Below are 23,265 nucleotides of genomic sequence, written 5' to 3' on the forward strand. Positions count from 1 at the left end.
AGCCATGCAGATCGCTTGTGCTTTATTTCTCCTGTTTCTCCGTCTGCAGCAAGTACAGACTGGTGAGTAACATTTAATCAATATATATAGCTTGTATTTAGATAGAAATAATAAACATAGGTTGAAGCCAATCCCACGTCTGGCATTAGGCATAGGGTATGTAGGTTTATCTGTTCCAGAGAGGTTTATTTTATTGGCGATACTTATCTACAGAGACTAGAAAAGCTGTGTGTTTGTTTTATTTTATGTATTTGCTTTTTTCCATACTGTCCTTACTTAAAATTGTATGTTTCTGGGGCTAGATCTATTTATACCAGGGGTGTCAAACTCATTTTGGCCGAGGGCCACATTGGCATATTGGCTGTCCTCCGAGGGCCAGATGTAACTTATAAATGTAATAAAATGTAACCAAATGTAATATATGTAAATGAATGTAATTACTCCTTAATGTTAAATAACTCTCAATATATTATTTATTCAATCAAATATTACAGTTGCATGGAAAAAAATGTTTGCTTGTTGCTCTATTAACATAAATCCTTTTAATTTGTCATGTCATGAAATCCAAAAACTCCACCAATCAAGAACCAAACTATTCAAGTGAATAGAAATTACATCAAGTTATATTAACTTTGAAATTATTAACTGAAATAAGGCTTAATAAATATAAAATCAAAAATTGTGAGCTGTTAAGAACATAGCATTTCCTCAGATTTAGCAGTTCCTCATCCAACCACTAGTGGGAGCTGCAGCAGCAGCACCACAAGTCCGCAGTCTTTACTGAGTCAGAGCTACAGCCCAGCCACGGGCTACAGGGCTCAGCTCAGCCAGTCTGGAGCGTTTTTAAAATTTTTAAGTTCTTCTGTGTATGAAATAAAGATTTTTGTAACCGAATAATACAGCTCTCTACAGTTCATCTTTCAGCCCAATCAGCTAACAGCAGCCGTTTAGAGCATGAGTCACTGCTGGGATTACATTATAAACAGGTCAGTTATCGCGCTGCTAACCTCAGGATGTTTATAACTACGGAGTTTAGTGGACACACCACGGCTGCAAGGTTAGACTGTTGAAGGCTACTGAAGACTATTAAAGGCTATTGGAGGTTATTGAAAGGGTTATTGAGGGCAGAAATCAGTAAAGGCTGGTTGGATAAGTGATTCACGTCCTCGTACTTTGCTGCGGTGAAACTGCGACTAGCGCTGTCACAGTGATGTTTATTAACGTCATTAAAACAGATTTTGTCAGCTATTGTCTTATAAATATTTACACAGAACTTATATCTCTCCTAAAAAGCGTTTATTTTGGTCAGTAACACTCTTCGTAACACAAAAGACATACCGGTCTTTCGCCTTGAAGCACAGCCGTCCGTCTGCATCAACTTCTCTTTTTCTGGACATTATGGGATAAACATTTATGTGTCTCAATTCCATCCGCGAAGTTACACCTTCCCTCCGGCAGGGTTTCCACATCAATGACTACACTGCCGTGTAGTGGCAGTAAGCCGTAACTTTGCGGGTAATACAATCGACAAGCATTGTGGGAAATGTATTTTTTGGTCAAAGAACGCTTCTGACTTATTTATTATAGACACTAAGATCTTACAAGCTCTCGCGGGCCACATAAAAAGACGTGGCGGGCCACATTTGGCCCGCGGGCCTTGTGTTTGACACATGTGATTTATACTGAATCTTTGACAAATTTGCTACTATGAATCAAAGCCCATTCTTTCACCTAAAGTATTGTCTATGAGCTGATTTCACTTTAGCTAGCATAGAAAATCACTGTATGTATAGTGTGGAGTTACAGTAAAATGCAAATAAATAAACAACATACAACTGTATTTTCTGTGCTTCGGTTTATTATTAGATGCATCTATTTAAAGGTCAATTTACAAACAAAAAACTGTCTGAGAAGAGACCCATTCTTTTACCAATGTTTGTAGAAGCAGTCTGCAGGACTAGATTTACCTGTGGACATGGAAATGATTGGCACACCTGAGTTTAATGATTTGGATGGATGAGAAAATATTTTTGGCGATATATTGTACATCTCTTTTTTTTAATCTCTGCTGAAGACTGACCAACAAGACCAAGCTGGTCGACATTGGCGGTTTTACACCATTTGAACTGTGGGGAGGGGCAGTCAAGGGCGAGTAGTTATGTTTGAGGTGGCGACTTGCTTTCTAGCTTATAGTGCTTTGCAGCATTAGGAAGAAAATATATGCATTTAATATCATTCTACATGTTATTTATACAGTTTTCACGTACAATTTCTCATTCACTCATTTTATAATTTGCATGATCTTAATTCTTGATTTGTCAAGTCATAATATATTAAGTGTTCCTATTAAGTATCATATTAATGTAGTTAATATCAGCTGCCATCTATGGTTTAAATGTTTTTTTTTTTTAGCATATTCTCACAGTTTTAAGGCCTTTGCTGAACAGTACATTCAGATTGCTTATTCTGTCAGAGACCCACGCAGCTTCCCGTGTTTATACACCTGCGTATCCGCATCTCTGCGTCACTCTGCAGTTTAAATCATGAAGGCGGGAATGTGTGGGTCCATCTGACCGTCATCAAACGTCTTTTACGTAAAGCAGATAAATGAAAAAGGTTTACGTTAAAATTGTACATAAATTAAATCAGTATTTGTGTAAAATTCTGTTTTTACAAAGATTCACTATTTTTTCAATTAATTTAGGATTAGGTTATGAGGAAACAATTGTATGTATCATTATAAGAGTATCACAAATCTAAAATTAGATTTTTGTTAAGAACTCCTTAAAGAACATTGTTATTTAGATAGTATTGCTAAAGAGGCTCTATGTTTTCAACAGTATAAAACCAGAACAACTGTTTTATTCCTCTACAGATTCTGGGTCTCTAAGTTTGTGCCTCAGTATGGTGAAATCCAGTGGATTCAACACCATCCCTGAGTATATACACAAGAATACTCTGAACGATGTGACCATCTTCCACTACGACAGTGATACAGATTCTAAAATGGCGTGTCCTGATTGGTTAAACAGCACCGAAGCGAGAGAGAAATGGAGCTTCATGGATTATCAAACAGACCACATCAGAGATATCATTAACTTGGGATTTGAATCAGCTGTTCAGCAGTTTAACCGGACAGGTACCATGCGATTCAGCCTGAATATAATATAAGAACATTATAAGTGGTATTAGTGAATATAGTAACTCTGTACTGTAGTAGAGAAGTGGGCGGAGCTTCTGGTCATGGTGAACATAAGGCTTGTGTTGTGTACAGTAGTAAAGTTGTAAGTGGTATTAGTGAATATAGTAACTCTGTATTGTAGTAGAGAAGTGGGCGGAGCTTCTGGACATGGTAAACATAAGGCTTGTGTTGTGTACAGTAGTAAAGTTGTAAGTGGTATTAGTGAATATAGTAACTCTGTATTGTAGTAGAGAAATGGGCGGAGCTTCTTCTGTATCATGGTGAACATAAGGCTTGTGTTGTGTACAGTAGTAAAGTTGTAAGTGGTATTAGTGAATATAGTAACTCTGTATTGTAGTAGAGAAGTGGGCGGAGCTTCTTCTGTATCATGGTGAACATAAGGCTTGTGTTGTGTACAGTAGTAAAGTTGTAAGTGGTATTAGTGAATATAGTAACTCTGTATTTTACTTTAACTTGCATTTGTGGACTGTAGATGGTAGGATATCAAAAGTCTTCAGGATTTTATGCTGAGGAACATCAGTAACTCATGAACAGATAAATACCATTACTGTCTGTCTTTGATCATTTTCAGGTTCTTTGGCTGACAGCAACACTTACCAGGTCAGGGGATGCTGTTTCCTCCATACAAACGGAACCAGTGCATCATCACTATCTCACATGTTTAACGGAAAGGACTTCATAGGTTTCGATTTTGAAATCAAGTCATTTGTTGCTGCAGTTCCTGAAGCAGTTGTGTTCAAACACCAAAGAGAGAGTGATAAATTCAGTCTACGTAATGTAATCCACTTCTTCGGAACTCAATGCATCAAAAACATTCATCTGTTCAAGAATGCTCCTGCACTCCTGAAAAGAAAAGGTCAGAAAAATAGAATACTAGTTTACAGTGGGGCTTTATATATATATATATATTCTAACAGATGGGTGCCATTTGCTTGATGTTACCACCAAATTAAACTTAGTCCTGTTACTGGCCCTCAGTCCTGTTACTTTTTATGTCATGAGTAACAGAACTGAAAGTAACAGTAATGAGTTTTTAGCATAGAATTAGCAAAAACATGAAAAATAGCTATGCTATGGCAGCTATGCTAATAGCATGAGGACACTGATCTATTGATTTTCCCAAAATGTGTATTTAAAAAAATAAATAAATAAGATCTAATAATTAATATATATAACAGGATACAAGAGTGTTGAGATTGAGCTCCTTGGTCATATAGTTACAATAAGATCAAATATACAGAAAAACAAATGAGGGAACTTAATGTTCCCATGATCTTCAGAAGAACCGGCTAATGTCACTTCCTGTTGTAGATGTGACTTCCTGTTGTAGAATGTTACAGATGTTTCAGATGATCAGGATAATGTGCTAAAGTAACAGGACTGAGTAAAAAAATGTGTTTTAACTTAAATATCATGGATTTATTATGGAAAAATATTTTTAAAGCATAGATGGAATTTGGAGTCACACAACAATGCAAAAAAAATACATCTCTGAAGGATTGTTATTATTATATTTCATGGTATTTCAAGTTTATAGAGAGAGGGGACAGGTAACAAATGCTATTTTTTCAGTGTTAATGTTTTTTATTACATATCTTACTTTTGCAATTAGGTCAATGTACAAGACAAGACTTAATAATAAAATGCATTTTAAACTTGATGAAAATCTTAAGAATAGTGTTAATATCATCACTGTCCTCTCAATGTTTGTCGATTTTAAGTTTACTATATAAATGAATTTGTCCCTTACATTGTGTCAGCATTTATTGATAATAAAAAAGACAAAATAACCTAAAGTACACTCAATTTACATTAAATTACAATGTGTAAAATATTACATTTACATTTGTTAAACTATTTTTCAGTTCCAGAAGTTCGGATCATTGAGAAGAAGAAGAGGACCGGTTCTGTTACAGTAATGTGTCATGTGATGGGGTTTTACCCCCGGGAGGTTCAGGTGTTCTGGCTCGGTTCAGATCTTCAGCCTGTGGATGAAGGAGTCACTGAGATCTTACCCAATGGTGAGGGAACCTACCAGACCAGAAAGAGTGTGATAGTTCCAGAGGAGGATGTAGGAAAACAGAACTACAGCTGTGTAGTTCTGCACATCAGCGTACCCAACAACATCACCACAGTCTGGGGTATGATCAAATACAGTACCTTAAATATTAATACTAAATACTGAAGATCCTGAAATGAATAATCCTGTGAAAGTCAGTTCATAATGTTTTTTTAATGCTACTGACATGTAAAACTGTAATCATTTGTAATCAGGCATGTTTTATTCTACAGTTGGAGAGAGAGCCGGTGGTGGTGGTGGTGTCTGGATTGCTATTCTTGGCTGTATTCTGTTATCGGCTGCTGCAGTTGGTTTTGGAGTATGGTGGTGGCGCCACAGAACTCGGGGTAAGCACCTCAATTAACATACAACACAAATGAAAGAATTATTTTAGATAACTTAATGGGTTATAAACTAATTTTAGGATCAATCTTCGGGCCACATCAAAGATAAAAATTATTAGATAGATAGATAGATAGATAGATAGATAGATAGATAGATAGATAGATAGATAGACAGACAGACAGACAGACAGACAGACAGACAGACAGACAGACAGACAGATAGATAGATAGATAGATAGATAGATAGATACTTCATTGATCCCAGAGGCGAAATTCTATTAGTACTCATTTTTGACAGATAATAGTTAAGAAATGTTGTAAACTTTGCCTCAAATGTGCAAATAATATTTTAATTTAAACTGGTTTAAATCACTTTTCATCTATTTTTATAAACAAAAATGTATCCAATTCATTTATTATTGAAATATGAATTATCACATTAATTCAATATGCAATGCTTAAAATAGTGTCACAGCTAACAGTCATTTGTGTTCTCTTATAGATGCTGTCATCTGAACCTGCTGTCTGAACACCAGGATAAAGAACAACATATATCATTGGCAGTGATGGGAGTAACGGCGTTAAAATAAACGGCGTTACTAACACCGTTACTTTTTTCAGTAACGAGTAATCTAACTAATTACTCTGACTGTAACTATAACACCATTACCATTTCCGACACCCCGTTACTGCACGTTACTTTAGCCGCTCAATGAACTTTTTTTTAACTTCACGCATACAGACAAAGGGCTCTATCCTACACCCCGCGTAAGGCGTGTAGTGTGGCGCGTTGCCACCCGTCAACAGTCTATTTTTAGGCCTTGCATGCGTCCTTAAAATAGCGTTGGACTTTTGGAATGTATTAACGCCGATGGGCGTGGTGGTCCAAAATACCCCATACACATCACTTCTAACTATAAATTATTATTAGTTATATTTATTTCTGTAAGTTATAAGGATTTATATTTATGTTTAGTACACAGACTTAATAACTGTAACTTATTATAGCAGACTGCTGTTTAAGAATTTCAACAGATGCTTATTCTCACTCAAATGCTGGAGTTTTTGAAATGGAAAATTAAAAGAGAAAAGAACTTTGACTGAACATAAATTTATTTAATTTAATTTTGCTATTATTTAACTGAATTTCACTTTTATATCTGAAAAATAAAGCACATCGTCGGCGTCTGGTGCTGTTCGTCAATTATATAAAATTTAAAACATTTGAAATACACAGAAATATAAAGCTATATGTTAGCATTCGTTTCTTATCACCAGGGCAAATTTATTAAACTATTAAATATATTGATTCATTAATTAAAATCTCGTCCAGGCTTTAAAATGTGTCAGGCACGCAAAGTGGTGCTTGGTGCAGTGTGTGGCATTGCGCGCAGAATAATAACATCTCTCTTCTAAAAAAAAAAAAGTTTTAATAAATAAGGTCAGACAAGTATAGTAAAATTCATGTTATTAAATTCACTAAAGCCAACAAATGTACTGATAATTAATCAAGAGAAATCAGGCAAAATGCGCTGCGCCTCGCTGCGCTGCGCTCTCTCTCTCTCTCTTTCTTTTTCTTTCGCAGCGCGGAGCAGAATTCAGCACAAGGCTACAAATAATATAAAACTCAGTTCAGTTAAATAAAAATAATTGAGGACCTGTAAGTTAATCAAATATTGTCAAACATAAAGGATAGGTTGAGTTTTTGATGAGCTGTTTTCATGATTTGAAACGGAAACTAACCAAAACTTTTATTATTCTGCGCAGAAAGCCTGTGATTGTTTTAAATGAGTTTTTTAATGGATTTAAATGATTTTTTTAGTGTTTTTGTCCATTCTTTTGTTTTGTTTATATATACATTTTTCCTTTGAGTGTGGTTTGGTTTGTTTAATTTTTATCCCCAGACGCGTATTTGGTTTTTCCAGTTTTTTTTTTTCAGTATTACAAGTCTTAGTAATTTTCTTTGGTTGTGTTGAGTTTTTCGTTTCTTATTTTTGTTTATTCGTTAGATTATATTTTTGTCAACATTTTGGGTTTATTTTCGTTTGTTATTTTTCTAATAATAATAGTAATTACATAATTTATTTTCTTTTGTTCATTTTTTAAGGGGCAAATAACAAAAGTAACACAACAGTTACTTTTACTGGTACTTTTATAGTGAAGTAACTCAGTTAGTAATTTCTTTTTTTGGAGAAGTAACTAGTAACTATAACTAATTACTTTTTCAAAGTTACGTGCCCAACACTGATAGAGAGATATATAATTACAATGCACGCATAATGACACAAGGCATCTTCAGGCTTAGGGACTATGTATTTTCTGTGATATTTATTGGGATATCTTCTGTATGTGTGTCTAAATGTATCTATATATCGACTTATAAGGAAATAAAATTCTATTACTATCAGTTATGTCTGAAACTGTCCATTATTCTCATGATATAGTTGTTCATAGCAATTAAGCATTATCTTTTTGCTTTAACCAGTGTGTTATTTTTTTGAATGGCCAGTTATGAAGTTTGTGTTTTAGCCTCTGATCCAACCCAATGCCCATTCCCCAGTCCTATTTTTACACCCTGGGTTGCCAGGTATGCTGCATCCACAGAAGAATGCAAGTGGACAGGATCAATTAGCAGAGATTGGTAACGTGATGGATGCGGATGACATCTTAGAGCCCAGAAGGACTACAAGACGATTTCCAAGCTTTCTAATTTTCTCCAGAGCACTGTGTTATTGGGCTCCATACACAACTCCAACTCTAGAGTGTATATTTTTTACAGTTTTTACACTTCGAATGTTTCATCTGCTTACTCACTTTACTCCAAAATTAATGGTATTGAAGAAAGTTTATCCTGATTTTATTGGAGGAACTGTCTCTGCTGACCAGAGAAGACTTTCTACTAGATCCTGGAACATTGCTGTGAGGATTTGTGTGAATTCAGCACAAGCACACGAGTTTATGAGGTCATAACCCCAATGAAATGATTACTACCCCATCTTACCCACAACTTCCAAACTTAAGTATCCATAAAGTATAGGAGCACCACCAAAGAACACAGTTTTACTGCTCTAGTGTTGACTGTGTGTTGTAGTTTGGTCTAAGCCTGTTGTACCCAGAGGTGGAAAAAGTACTGAAAAATTGTAATTGAGTAAAAGTACTTTTACTGTTCTACAATTCTACTCAAGTAAAAGTAAAATACCCATCTAAAAATCTACTCGAGTAAAAGTAAAAAAGTACTCAATTTAAAATGTACTTTGAGTAAAAGTTACATAGTTACTTTTAATTATTTGATGTAAAAAAGTGAAAACAAATCATAAATTAAATTATTTTTAATGAACTATTATTCCACATGATAATTTGGACCTTTCAGGCAAATTGTAATAATTTTTAATAATTTTCTATGATCTTTTTTTTTTTTACTATTAAAAAGTAATGGTCATATAGGGGGCTATAAACCATATTTTTTATAATTTTACATTTCATTATTATTTTTTAACTTGCCATTGCTATGCTTTAACTGCTATTTACATGTTTTTATTTTACATTTAAGCAGATCCGAGCATCCGTGCCAATTGCTTATTTTTCTCCAGCATTTTTTTTACTCAGTAACGGGACGTTTTCCAATGTCGTAAAGTAAATTACTTGTGTCTAAATGTACTTGAGTAAAAGTAAAATTACCTATTTTAAAAACTACTTACAAATTACTCATAAAATCTACTTAATTACAGTAACTTGAGTAAATGTAATTCATTACTTTCCACCTCTGGTAATAACTATATTTATTTAAAATGTAATTTTGAAAGAAAATTGAGAATTATGATTATTTATGTTTTTTACATTTTTAAACATAATAAAATGCTGGAAATGCTGGGAATACTCGATGGGTTAGATAACGTTGCAATGATGACAAAGAGGTAATTGTATAAACGCAGCCAAAGCAGCCAGTAAAGGGCGTGTGTTCCTGTAAGAACATGTAGTCAGGGGATCTAGTGCTTAGGTGTTGCTTCAGTCACTTTTTTTTTTTTTCCAGGCGTGTCTTCTGCCTCCTGATTTAGCTCTGTAGTAAAGCATTGCTCAAAACGCTTTCATTTTAACATTTTATTCCTTATTCTTGCTCTGAAATGTGCGCAGAAGCCATGAAAAAATCTAATCTTTTATTTCTTCTACTTTTTTATCTTCAGCAAGTGACAACTGGTGAGTTATCTCCACTCTATTAGTCTTATGTAGACTAATTGAGAATCTCTTTACATTCTGCATATTTTTTAGTTAGCTTATTGTAGCGTTTTGACGCTATTGTGCCTTGATTGGTTTTCTTATTTGTGTGTTACTGGCCCTAAGAGTGGCATTTATAACAATATGCAGAATTGATGATATTCAGTGCACTTTTTACACCTGCTTATTCACTGCTTCTTCCAAAATCAAGAGTATTATAAAGTGTGTATCCTGTTTTTGTTGGAGTAACTGCCTCTACTGTCCAGAGAGGTGTTATAAGAATTTCATTGCTTTCCGTGAAAAGGGCTAGAGTGATCTTAGATCTTAGATTTTAGATTGTTTAAATGAAGAATTCCACCTTAAATCTGTTGTGGCAACACATAGGCTGAAGATTCGTTTTAAGTGAGTGGATTTAAGACATATAGTCATGCAGTGAATCCACTGAATACACTGATGTATAACACTAAAATTAAAAATCTGTTTTTTGCTTTTGTAAAATGTAAAAAAATATTCAGATTTTTGGATTTGTGCCTGTTATGTAACAGGTACAGGTATAGATTGTGTATGGTAGCAACCAATAGCATTGTGTGTGTGTTTGTGCAGGATTGTTTTGTTTATCAATCAATCACTCAATCAATCAATTAATCAATCAACCTTTATTTCCACTCGGTAACCCTCATTTTCTATGCAGCCAAGCATACGTAAAATTAAAGGGATTAAAAATTACATTTAAAACATAAAAAAAACAAGCGAACAATATAAAATTGAATTAAGACAAAAAAATAAAATAATTCACAGGCTAAAATGTAGAGCAATAAAATGCGTAGGACTAAAATAATATCAAGTATAAAAAAGTAAATGATGGAACTAAAATAAATAATAAGTAATGAAATTAAATGAAATAAAATAAGTAAATGAAATGAAAAAAGGCCAAAAGTAAAAGCAGTAACAAAACAAATAAAAGGATCAAATGAATAAAATAAATAGAATAAAAGGGCTTAAAGGTAAAACATAAAATTAGATAAATATTTTTTAAAAATATTTTTTTTATTTTTATAATTATGGTATATATACAATTATTTAATATTAACCATAAATGTGTACTGTCAAAAGTATTTAATAGTTGGGTGTACAGAAATAATGTAATATTGGGGAACAGCTTATGTGTCACATTGCACCCCCCTTAAATTTTTAGAAATAATACATAATGCAATGAATTATTAGGGAATATTTTTATCGCCATAATGAAAGTAATAGGGCGTGTTAATAAGGCAAATAAACTGCTGACAATGCATCCCCTGGTTAAATCTAAAATATATTTTTTTCATGAATTTCATGTATTCAGTTAATACATATTGGCCCAACAAAAAAACAATAAATGCAATATCAAATATCAAATTTTAGAGACTAAGTAGATGACATGCAACTTTGGCAGGCATATCACACTTTATCATCCTGATTATTCAGTCAGTGACGTAGTCTAAAGTAATAAACCCTCATATTTTGCATGTGTACGTAAGACAATGGACAGTTGTAGGAGATTTCCTTAAACACTAGATTAAACATGAATGAATTACTAACTGATACTGTTCATATAACACACAATCATCCTGCTTCAGGAAAAGGTTTTTTTTTTATTCCTGAGTGCTGTATCTCTTAGAGTGACATGTTAATTTAGATGTTCATTTTTATTTATCATTATACCACAGTTAGTTCTGACCCTGCAACGTGATTGGCTGAGAGGCATTGTACGAGTGCCATTATCAGCCGGTTATGCACTGTAACTGATAACTGAAGCTGTCCATGTATAATTCCACCACATACACGTAACCTAGCAGCGATGCAGTTTTAAAAAATGAGTAATTGGTTTAGTGTTGTTTTGCTACAGTGTGTGACAAGTCATGTGACTCGAATTAGTTACAAGGGTAACTGAGGAATTGTGGGTCAGAAGTACCTTGACGGAAGAGTGGGAACTTACAAGCAGCATAGCTAACACAAGGTCTAAAAGGCGCACACGATAAATGTTTATATTTGTTTCATAGTGTGTGATGATGAATGAATGATGAATAGAATTCAACTTATATAGCGCCTTTCTAGAAACCCAAGGACGTTTTACAATTTACACGTTTTACACACAAGCACATTACACATCAACACTCATCCACACACCGGTGAGAAGCGGCAGCCAATAGCGCACAGCATACTCTCAACCAGAAACGACCTGCCACCTGGAGCACTGCATCGGGCACTACAGCATTTACCCAGGACAGAGAGTCAATCTATATCTGGGCACAGTCATACTAGGGTTACCAACCGTCCCTTGAAATCCGTAATCGTCCCGTATTTGGGCAGTAAAATACGCTTTACGTATTGAATTGATCCGGGACGCGATTTGTCCCGCATTTTTGAGGTTAGTTATTAAGGCGGGTGATTTGTTTCAGAAACACCGCTGTGGCGCTGCCCCTCCTCCGCTGGAGAACAGCCACTCCTTCTAAACAGAGGCTGTGACTCTCATTGGTCATGACACGGAGACTCACAACCAATCAGAAGCGCAGCCTCTGTTCAGGAGTGGCTGTTTTCTGAGAGGAGGAGGGGCAGCGCGGTGGCGCGTTCTAAATCACTCCCTCCCTATCACAGAAACAGTGCACTATTTACCACCGGTTAACACACAATATAGTGCACTATTCCTGTGATTTAGAACGCAGAGACCAGTGCTCACGTACAGCGTTTAACAGCACGCAGCAGGAGAGAGACCAGAGGCTGAGGAGAATACAGGGAGAGGAGAATACAGGGAGAGGGAGCAGTGTGGAGGTTCCCTGTGCGATATGCGTCTCCAGAAGCTGATATGGTATAAAAAAAAGCTAATTTGAAAGCAAAAATTGCACAATTTAATTTATTACATGAAAAATATTTCTGTTATGAACAACATATTTCTGAACGAAACATACAGTACTGTGCAAAAGTTGTAGGCACCTGTGGGGATTTTTTGGTTTTATGGAGTTATGTTATAAGATTTATAGACAAATATATATATATATATATATATATATATATATATATATATATATATATATATATATATATCATAGTCTGCACCCCCATACCCCCCCCCCCCCCACCCCGTCCCTTATTTCATTTTCGAAAAGTTGGCAACCCTAAGTCATACACACACTTTACACACACACACAAACCTACATACATACCACACACTTTACACAAACACACCAGATCAGTTTTTAGAGTATTCAATTTTTCTGGTCAATTTAGAATATCCAATTTACCTGATCTCCATGTTTTTTGGACTGTGGGAGGAAACCGGAGTCCCCGGCGGAAACCCGCGCAGACACAGGGAGAACATGGAAACTCCATCCAGATAGAGACTTGAACCCAAGACCCCAGTGCTGGGAGGTGAACGTGCTAACCACTAAGCCACCATGGCGCCCACCGTGCTGTGATGTGTTTTTATATGCGTTTTTGTGATTAAACTTGTGCATTTTGAGTTGTATACAGTAATGTTGTGTTAGATAACTTGTTGAGCGTAACTAGCAATGGACACTACCCAGATAGCATGTATACGTTGGCTCAATGTCATTGTTTATGTTGTCATGACGTTGGCTAATCATCTTGGCCATCATGGCCCTTCTCCCTCCGGGTGGGTAGATGGCGCTCTCTCCCCACATCACTCCTAGGGTGATGTCCACAGCACAGGGCATCTGTGAGCCGATGTACCGGAACTGAGCCAATGCGCTTTCCTCCAAGCGTGCTGTGATGCTACTCGGCATGTTTACATGTATCGAAGGAGGCATGTGCTAGTCTTCACCCTCCTGGTGTGTTGGGGCATCACTAGTGATAGGGGGAGTCCTAATTGGGTTGGGTAATTTTCCGTGTAAATTAGGGAGAAAATGGGAAAAATTAGAAATAAAATTATAAAAAAAGAAAAGAGATTATATATTATGTTATTATTATTATCACACACACACCAGCTTGCTGCCAATACTGCCAATTACAGACCAACATTGGGCCAACATACTGTTGCTATCTGTGTAGCTCAAGACACTTTTAAAGAAGAGAAATGCATATGTTGAACTAATGCTTTGTTTTTGTTGTAGTTTTCACTGTGTCCGATGAAGGACCAGAGAGAGATTCCTCTGCAGATTCTGGGTCTCTAAATCTGTGCATCAGTGTTGTGAAAACCAGTGGATTTAACACCATCCCTGAGTATATACAGAAGAATACTCTGAACGATGTGACCATCTTCCACTACGACAGTGATATGGATTCGAAAATGCCGTGTCCTGATTGGATCAACAGCACAGCAGCGAGACGGGAATGGAACTACATGCAATTTCAAACAGATCGCATCAGTTATCACATCACTCAGGGGTTTGAATCAGCTGTTCAGCAGTTTAACCGCACAGGTACTGCGCCATTCAGCCTGAATACTGTATAACCCAAACTAAAAACAAGCCCAAATCAGAAAGGGGTGGAACGGAGTGGAAAATCCAAACAGAAAAAGCACAGTGTTAAATTTTAATTAAATTTACTTTTATTTGATTACAGGCAGTATAACCCTGAAATATTTAATGTATGGTTTCCTCAACAAAATGTATTAATATACATCCATGCCTTCATTTCAGGTCTGCTACACATTGCAAAAAAGTTGGGAAAGTAAAGTATTTATCACTGAATGATGCTCCAATTCTTTCTGACAACATTTAAATGATGAAGTGATGAAGTGTTTCAGATGTTATTTTTAATTTGGGGTTGTAGAACGCAAATCAGATGTTGAAATTGATAGAATTTACTGTTTTGTTAAGAAAACATTACACCATAGTTAGTTCCGACCCTGTAATTTGATTGGCTGAGAGGTGCTCTGTGAGTGCCGTTATCTGCCGGTAATGCACTGTAACCGAAGCTCTCCATGTTCTACCCCACCACATACAGGTAACCTAGCAACGATGCAGCGCTTACCAACAAGATGCGATGTCATTAAACAACACTGGGAGGTGCTGGATCCCATAGAGGCACAGTGCAGAAATGCTGTGTCTCCAACAGGCGGTGCAGACAAAGACGAGGTCCCACAAATAAATAAATCGCCCAGCGATTCAAAAATACGCATAAATACGCATATTATATATATACACATATTATCAGCCATAAACCGACATAAACAAAACTTTAATGCTTAAAAAAAACATTTTCTTTTAAAGTCAAATAAGCGCTGGACTTCTCTCCAAAAAACGTTTATTTGGGTGAGTAAAGCGCTTCTGTTTATTTACAGATTTCCACAATTTTGACTGAAACGGCCGATAATGCAGAGCTTACAGTGCAGCTAAAACAGAGCAGCTATGGAACTATTTTAACTGGCGGAGTGTTTATAACCAAACCGATCACATTTTCTCCTGTCCTGTTTAACTCAAAATCTTTCAATAAACAGTGATAATGGAACTGTGGTATAATCGCAATAATACACTCGAGGTTCGTGCTATAACGTGTCATATTGGCACTGCTGTGCTGCTCTACAGTACTCGGCCTTCTGCCTCATGCCTTCGACCGCATCACAGCAGTGCCAATGTTACACGTTATAGCACAAACCTCGAGTGTATTATTGCGATTAAACCACAGTTCCAGGAACGCTTCCAGAAATCACTGTCTGGCAACAGAGCTCACAGTGAGATGCACAAATGAGGGCCCAAAGATCAACAGCATCTACCACACAGCAAATTCTGTTTTTTGGAATAAACTCACTGAGAAACTCATTTTAAGTGTATATTGTCGCTGTCCAATGAAAAACACTTACCTCGACTTTTGTCGATTTTTAGTTTACTACATAACTTGAACAGAGAAACTGTCCCTTACACTGAGCCAAAATTTCTTGATGAACGGACCAATAGAAACTCTTCAAAATGAACTGAAATAAACTATTTTTACATTGACTTCCATTGAAAAAAGTTTACATGTTTTTTTCTCCCTCCTGTAAAGCTGTTTTAGAGTGTTTTTCATTGGACAGCGACTATATGCATGACCATCAAATCCCTGGGCTTCAGCTCTTTCAAATCATTTCCTACTGCTCTGTCTGCAGGAAGTCCCATTTTCCGTCTGTGCCCTCTAGTCTCCTCTGCTGTTTTCCTCTCTTTATCTGCCCTGCTTTTGTTTTTTGCCCATTTTTAGTGCCTCCTTATAAGGGCAGCTATCTTCGGCCACGTCCCAATTCACTAGCCGGGTCAGCAGTAGTTCATTGGGTCCCTCTGGGCTGGAGAGATGCTTGTCTGTAGAACTCCAACCTAGGGGTGAGCGATATGGCCCTAAAATAATATCATATCATACAACAAAATAATATCATACAACAAAATAAAAATGTAATTATATTATTGCATGTGATATATATACATAACTGAGATATTTAAAAAAAAATACAAGAATCAGATTTGTAGAAGAACAGTAGATGTCAATAATTCAGAATGTAATGATACTAATAATGCACTCCAAATATCTCCATATATCCAGGATTAAAGTAAAATAAATGATACTGGGGTGCCGAGGGAGCACAATTGGCCCTGCTCCCTCCGGGTGGGTAGATGGCACTCTCTCCCTACATCACTCCTAGGGTGATGTCCACAGCACAGGGCGTCTGTGAGCTGATGTATATGAACCGAGTCGCTGCGCTTTCCTCCGAGCGTGCAGCTCGAAAAGAAGCGGTGGCTGACTTCACATGTATCGGAGGAAGCATGTGCTAGTCTTCACCCTCCTGGTGTGTTGGGGCATCACTAGTGATATGGGGAGTCCTAATGAGTGGGTTGGGTAATTGGCCGTGTAAATTGGGAGAAAATGGGAAAAAAGTGACACTGGACAGATATAATCTGTCTGTAGTAGATATATATAATGGGAAATAAAAACAGTGTACATTTTTTCATCTTTTGCAAAAAACAGTAAAACAAAAAAAGTAGTATCCTAATGTGATATATGATATTTGGGGTGGGCGATATGGCACCATATTTCAGGGTATAAGATTTTTAAATTGTTGCCGTATTATCACGCACATCCCTAATCCAACCCATTACAATATTATGGAATGTAGGATGGATTGAAGATGGTAGGATATTAAAAGTCTTCATTATTGTATGTTAATGAACATCAGTAACTCATGAACAGATAAACACCCTTTCTATCATTTCAATCATTTTCAGGTTCTTTGGCTGACAGAAACATTTACCAGGCCAGAGGATGCTGTGTCCTTTATCCAAACGGAACCAACACATCATCCCTAACTCACACGTTCAACGGAAAGGACTTCATAGGTTTCGATTTTGACAGAAAGACATTTGTGGCTCCAGTTCATGAAGCAGTTGTGTATAAACACCAAAGGGAAACCAGAAGCAGTCTTTTCAATGTATTACACTTCTTCGGAACTCAGTGCATACAAAACATTCAACTGTTTAAAACGGCTCCTGCAATCCTGGAAAGAAAAGGTCAGAAAAGTAGAATAGTTTACAGTAGGGCTGAGCAAAATGATTAAAAAGCATATACAGTACAGTACAGGCCAAAAGATTGTAGACACTCTCTCTTTTTCAATGCGTTTTCTTTATTTTCATGACTATTTACATTGTAGATTCTCACTGAAGGCATCAAAACTATGAATGAACACATGTGGAGTTTCATGTACTTAACAGAAAAGTGAAATAACTAAAACATATATATATATATATATATATATATATATATATATATATATATATATATATATATATATATATATATATATATATATATATAAAATAGCCACCCTTTGCTCTGATTACTCTTATTCTGCTTTGCACACTCTTGGCATCATTCTCTCACTGAGCTTCAAGAGGTGGTCACCTGAAATGGTTTTCCATTTTCCAGTTCCCAGAGGTGTTTATTACCACCTGTTGCCCCTTTGCCTTCTTCACTCTGTGAAGCTCCAGCTCACCCCAAACCATCTGGATTGGGTTCTTTCATAGTTTTGATGCCTTCAGTGAAAATCTACAATATAAATCTACAAGTTAAATAAAGAAAACACATTAAAGGAGAAGATATATATACACAATACAACGTGATGAAAACCTTAAGAAAAATATTTTAGTTTCAGTATCAAAAACGCAACATGGTGTATTTAGTCGCTGTTCAACTATCTCAATTTCGATTTTTAGTTTATTACATAGATTAAACAGACAAACTGTCAGTTACACTGTATCAGCATTTCTTGATGAATGGGCCAATAGAAATACTCCAAAATCTTCTTATCTAAACTCTCTTTATACTGACTTCCATTAAAGGTTAAGAAGGTTTTATCTCTCTCCTGCAAAGTTGCTGTTTTATAGACACATGATTTTCATTGGACAGAGACAATATAATATTAAAATATCTATACAATTATTAAAATAAAAAATTGAAATAGAAAAATATTTTCCAGACGTTTTAATTTACTATATAATACATTACTTGTTATGGTGAAATAAAGTCACCATGTTGTTTTTATGACATAATTTGCACAACTGGGACTGTACTGGACTCTCCTTCAATTATATCAATATTTTTACAATATATTGCCCAGCCCTAATGTATATGTATATTTCATGTTTTTTTTTTTTATCGGAATAGTTTAAAATATTTTTCTGCTTTTTTAAAATGTAAAAAATATTTTATTCTAGAAAATGTTTTATGTCACATTCATTACATAGCATATACAGTATCTGCACAATATCTGTGTGATTACTTATCAGTTTTTCTTAATTCATTAAATAATATAAATACATATGTATATATACATATTTTTCAACTATTTTCCAGTTCCAGAAGTTCGGATTTTTCAGCAGAAGAAGAGGGCCGGTTCTGTTACAGTAACGTGTCATGTGACGGGGTTTTACCCCCGGGAGGTTCAGGTGATCTGGCTCGGTTCAGATCTTCAGTCTGTGGATGAAGGAGTCACTGAGATCTTACCCAATGGTGATGGAACCTACCAGACCAGAAAGAGTGTGATAGTTCCAGAGGAGGATGTAGGAAAACAGAACTACAGCTGTGTAGTTCTTCACATCAGCATACCCAACAACATCACCACAGTGTGGGGTACCTTAAATATTACACGTGTTATAATTTTATATTCTTTATTGCAACCGTCTATGATCATTTTTTACATTGAACCACTATGATCGGGAGATTGCCATCAGTTGCCAGAGCCCTGAGAGAGCACAATTGGTCTTGCTCTCTCTGGGTGGGAACAGTAGATGGTGCTCTTTCCCCTCATCACTCCTAGGGTGATGTAGATCAGCACAAGTCTGCGTCTGTGAGCTGATGTATCAGAACCAATTTAAATACTGTACATTAAATATTAATACTAAATACCAAAAGCACAATTTTACTGATCTATTGGCGAGTACACCATACACCATACACACCAATCAGTGTGTCTTTGCTGTCGAAACGGTGGGAAAAGTACACCTTGTGCGTCTCAAAATGCTCAAAAGGCGTGTATTAATTATTTTAATTAGTCATTGGTGTGTTTGGCGTGTAACGTAAAATAAACCAAAATAAATCAGTGTTTTCCTTGCCTCACATTCCCTTTAAGAGCCAGGTGTGCTCTGACTTTGTCAGATTGACATTTTAAGGGCGCAATGCTTCTGAACTTCTGAACGCTGTGAATGTGTGCAAGCAGGTAATTTACGGGAACAGTAATGTTGTTTATTGCTGTATTCTGTTTATTGTTGGTGTAAAGTTTAGCATAGCTGCCAAGAGGTATAAGCTATGGCTATGGGTTTGTGCACTGCTGCGTGTCCATGTGACTGTTGACGTCTGTCTAGGTTGTATTCAGTTAGTACTGCACCTGTGTTTTCCATTGCCAAGATAGTGATACACCAAAAATTTACCTGAACACACCTCACTTCCAGACTACCATACCCATCAGTGTAGCTATATTCACAAGCACTGTTGCTATTTAATCTATGCAGACGGAAGGAATGAAAATAGACTGTTGGCGGGGTGTATGAAACAACTGTGAAACTTGTGTACAACACAGTATAAATAGGCATGTTTTTCTTCTACAGTTGGACAGAAATGTGGTGGTTTTGCACTCTGGATTCCTCTGGTCTGTATTTCTTTGTTAGCCTGTGGAACTGGATTTGGAGTATGGTGGCGCTGCCAAACTCGAGGTAAGGATCTCAACTACTGTACAAACCTTTTAATGGCTCAACAAACATTTGTATAATGTGAATGGGCCCTAACCTTTTGTAAGTAACTATTCCAAGAACCTTAAAATGATGTGGTGGCTTTACATACTTACACACCAGGTTTACAAACCTACTGTAAATATACATTGCACTATATATAGGACTATGATTTATTAACCTCAGCATGCAGTACATGAAAATACACCATTTGTGATTTCTAAATGGCATCACAGCTAACAGTCATTTGTGTTTTTTTTTTATAGATGCTGTCATCTGAGCCTGCTGTCTGAACACTGGGATAAAGAACAGTAAAGTTTATTTTATTAATACAATATGTGATATCACGTATATTAATGTATATAAAAAAATCGCCATATATTTTGTATATATGTGTTGTACATGTGATGTAGAGTATATAAAATGCTTATTTTTTTCAGTATTGTCTGAGATTGGCCAAGATATATGTTCAGTCTCATGGACAGGTGTTAGGCCTAGTCATGTAGCCATATATATATATATATATATATATATATATATATATATATATATTTCTCTCATATTTTATTTTCAAGCATAGCTGCCATTGAACTCTAGGGTGTGTGTGGGGGGTGGGGGTGTTCCACTGTTCTTACCAGTCCTGAAACTGCTGTTATGTTTAAATCACTGTACAAAAAAAATCTAATTTATTACAAATAATACCTCAATTTGTCAATGTTTGACATGTCCGTTTGGTTTTTAATAATTAAAAATGTGTAATGAAGTTCACCTGTGCTCTCCTTGTGTTTGTGTGATAGTGGAGAGCTATAGTTTATAAGTAGGTGATGTGTAAGTAGGTCATGGACACATGTTCAGTGTTAATGTTGAAGAGATATTGTGTTGTGTTATGTGATGTAGAGTATAGTAACAAAGTCTAGTAACAATGCTGTAATAAGATTATAAAATGCTTAATATTTAGATTCCTGGATCGGAGGTAGGCCTAGTCATATGGCCAAATATATTTTCTCTCATATTTTATTTTTAAGCATAGATACCATGAAATTCTAGGGATCCACTGCTCTTACCTGCCATAAAGTCTATGTTCGAATTTATTACAATGGTCAATGGTTGACATTTCCGTTTGTTTTTTAATAACTGAATGAATGAATTGAAAAGTGTAATAAATTTCACCTGTGTTCTCCCTGTGTTGATGTGGTTTTTCTATGAAGGTTTTCTCACACAGTCCAAAAACATGGACATCAGCTCGATTTGATACCCTAAACTACCCAGAAAATTGGATATACTATCAATTGTCTTTGTGTCTTTGTATTTGTGTATAACTGTATGACCATATATGGATTGGCATTCTGTGGTAGGTCAAATCCGCATCGCAGTTGATGCCATCCTTCAGGTGGATGTCGTTTCCGGTTGAGAGTATGCAGTGTGTGATTGGCTGCTGCTTCCCACTGGCATGTGTGTGGATAGTGCTAATAGTAAAACATCCTTAAAGTGCAACTAAACCCTAAATCATATTTTTTCATTAAAAGCTAAAATGTAATCCTTTAAAGTAATAAAACATACCAGTCCTGCTTACAATTGATCTAAATATTTCCTAACTTTTAAAAACACTTTTCTTTGCTGCCTTCAGGTCAGCTAAATGGCTAAAAACTCACTTCAGGTATTTACGAGTAAATGAACGCCACCACAAACATTTTTATCATTTCACAATTTGGGGCGTGTCAGTAACAAGACGTCAATAAATTGATAAACAGACAATTCATATTAGAAACTGCTTACACTTCTGTTGTTGCTACAGTACTTCAACACTTGCAAGTTGTTATTAATTTACTAATAAATTTACTAGCAATAGGCCTTAAAAATGTAAAAGTATACGCGCGGGGAAGAGCCGAGCGTGGCGTCGGTTCCCCTGCCGCCACACGCCTGCCGTGTGGTTATAGCGCGCAGTCTTTCGCGGAGCTTATTGACCAACAATATACATATACAGTCAATTCCAGCAATTAATAAAGGAAACAAACCTTTTTCTGATGCAGTATGACTGTGTGCTATTAAAACCATATCAAATTAAAGTTGTGGAATTGTGTTTATTCATTTCTTATCATTCTGATAGCCTCCAAGAAAACGCACCCCTTCTTAAATCTGGTTAGCATTATTACTTGATACTTAAATTTTATATAGATATTAATCTTTGTAGCAAAACAAACAAACACGTAATTCAGAAAATATAACTTGAACAAATTTATAATATTTTTTTTATATGTCTTTTTGAGGCTTGGGACATGTTTCTGGGCAGAACACTGTGATTTGACAATATGCAGATCTTTAGGCTATTTTATTAGATATAGAAACATCGTATGTTATACATAAAATGCTATTTTGTGTTTCCATCATTATGTACAGTGCCTGTGATTATACTGTTAATGTATGTTTCTGAGCTCATAAATCTGGATTATGGTTTTGATTTGTTGTGATGTATATTATGTAGCACATTTTTGAATTTACATATAATTCCCATACAAGTGTAATTTAGATTAGACATAAAAATTAGTTCCCCGAGCGCAGTGGGACGCCCCGGTTTGGCTCTCCCCTGCGACGCGCTGTGGAGACGCCACGCTCGCCTTTACCCCGCGCGCTGTGGAGACGCCACCTACACAAAATCTGCACACTGTATTTTCTACCTGTAACACTAGAGCTTTAATAAAAAGCAGAGTTTATATAACTGTATAATCACAGCAGCCCTGTAACAGCCCTAGAGAGGAAAATGCTCCTTTTCCTACGAGCCTCTTGTCTTAGTGCGCATAAAAAACTTTCGCTGGAATTACACAAATCCTTCGCTCGAATTACAGAAATCGTTCGCTCGAATTAAAGAATTCGTGTACACAAAAAAGAAATCGTGAGCACGAATGGCAAATCGTTCACTCGAATTAATTAAAACGTGAGCACGAACTGCCATATCATTAACTCGATTTAATTATGTTTTATCCACGGCCCCTCCCGGGCTCCATAGTCATGTGCGTTGAGATTAGTGTAGCACTTTGGTGGACGTGAAAGTGACATGCAGCACATGATGGCAAATGAAAAATGGGTATGGAAACCTTTGTGAAAAATAATTTCCCAGGGAACATCTGTCCTTTTTTACACATTGCCATGTCTCCTATACCGAAACACGTATGTACAGTGCTGTTTATCACCTGCCGAATCGGTGGCCATAAGGTCATTACCAGTGTAATACAGGTCAACGTCAAGCCTCTTTTCTGGCTTCCAAAGTGA

General features: G+C 36.1%; 1 protein-coding gene across 1 annotated transcript; it reads left to right on the forward strand.

Moving 5' to 3' along the window:
- Positions 1–2,904: 2,904 nt before the first annotated feature.
- On the forward strand, positions 2,905–20,363 carry LOC111197123 (major histocompatibility complex class I-related gene protein-like). The gene is made up of 7 exons (XM_049469485.1): positions 2,905–3,139; positions 5,068–5,343; positions 13,927–14,235; positions 17,005–17,286; positions 18,629–18,904; positions 19,879–19,983; positions 20,265–20,363. The coding sequence occupies exons 1-7, from the start codon at positions 2,905–2,907 to the stop codon at positions 20,276–20,278; spliced, it is 1,497 nt and encodes a 498-aa protein (XP_049325442.1). The 3' UTR covers positions 20,279–20,363.
- The last annotated feature ends 2,902 nt before the right edge of the window (positions 20,364–23,265 follow it).

This window comes from Astyanax mexicanus, chromosome 21, assembly GCF_023375975.1.
Source record: "Astyanax mexicanus isolate ESR-SI-001 chromosome 21, AstMex3_surface, whole genome shotgun sequence".
Lineage (NCBI taxonomy): Eukaryota > Metazoa > Chordata > Actinopteri > Characiformes > Acestrorhamphidae > Astyanax > Astyanax mexicanus.

Bases quoted from the DNA above. Each gene is read 5' to 3' on its own strand.
- LOC111197123 (XM_049469485.1), top strand. From the start codon at position 2,905: ATGGTGAAATCCAGTGGATTCAACACCATCCCTGAGTATATACACAAG. The intron at 5,344-13,926 runs GTATGATCAAAT...TTTTTGTTGTAG, and splicing joins CAACATCACCACAGTCTGGG to TTTTCACTGTGTCCGATGAA. The intron at 18,905-19,878 runs GTACCTTAAATA...TTTCTTCTACAG, and splicing joins CAACATCACCACAGTGTGGG to TTGGACAGAAATGTGGTGGT.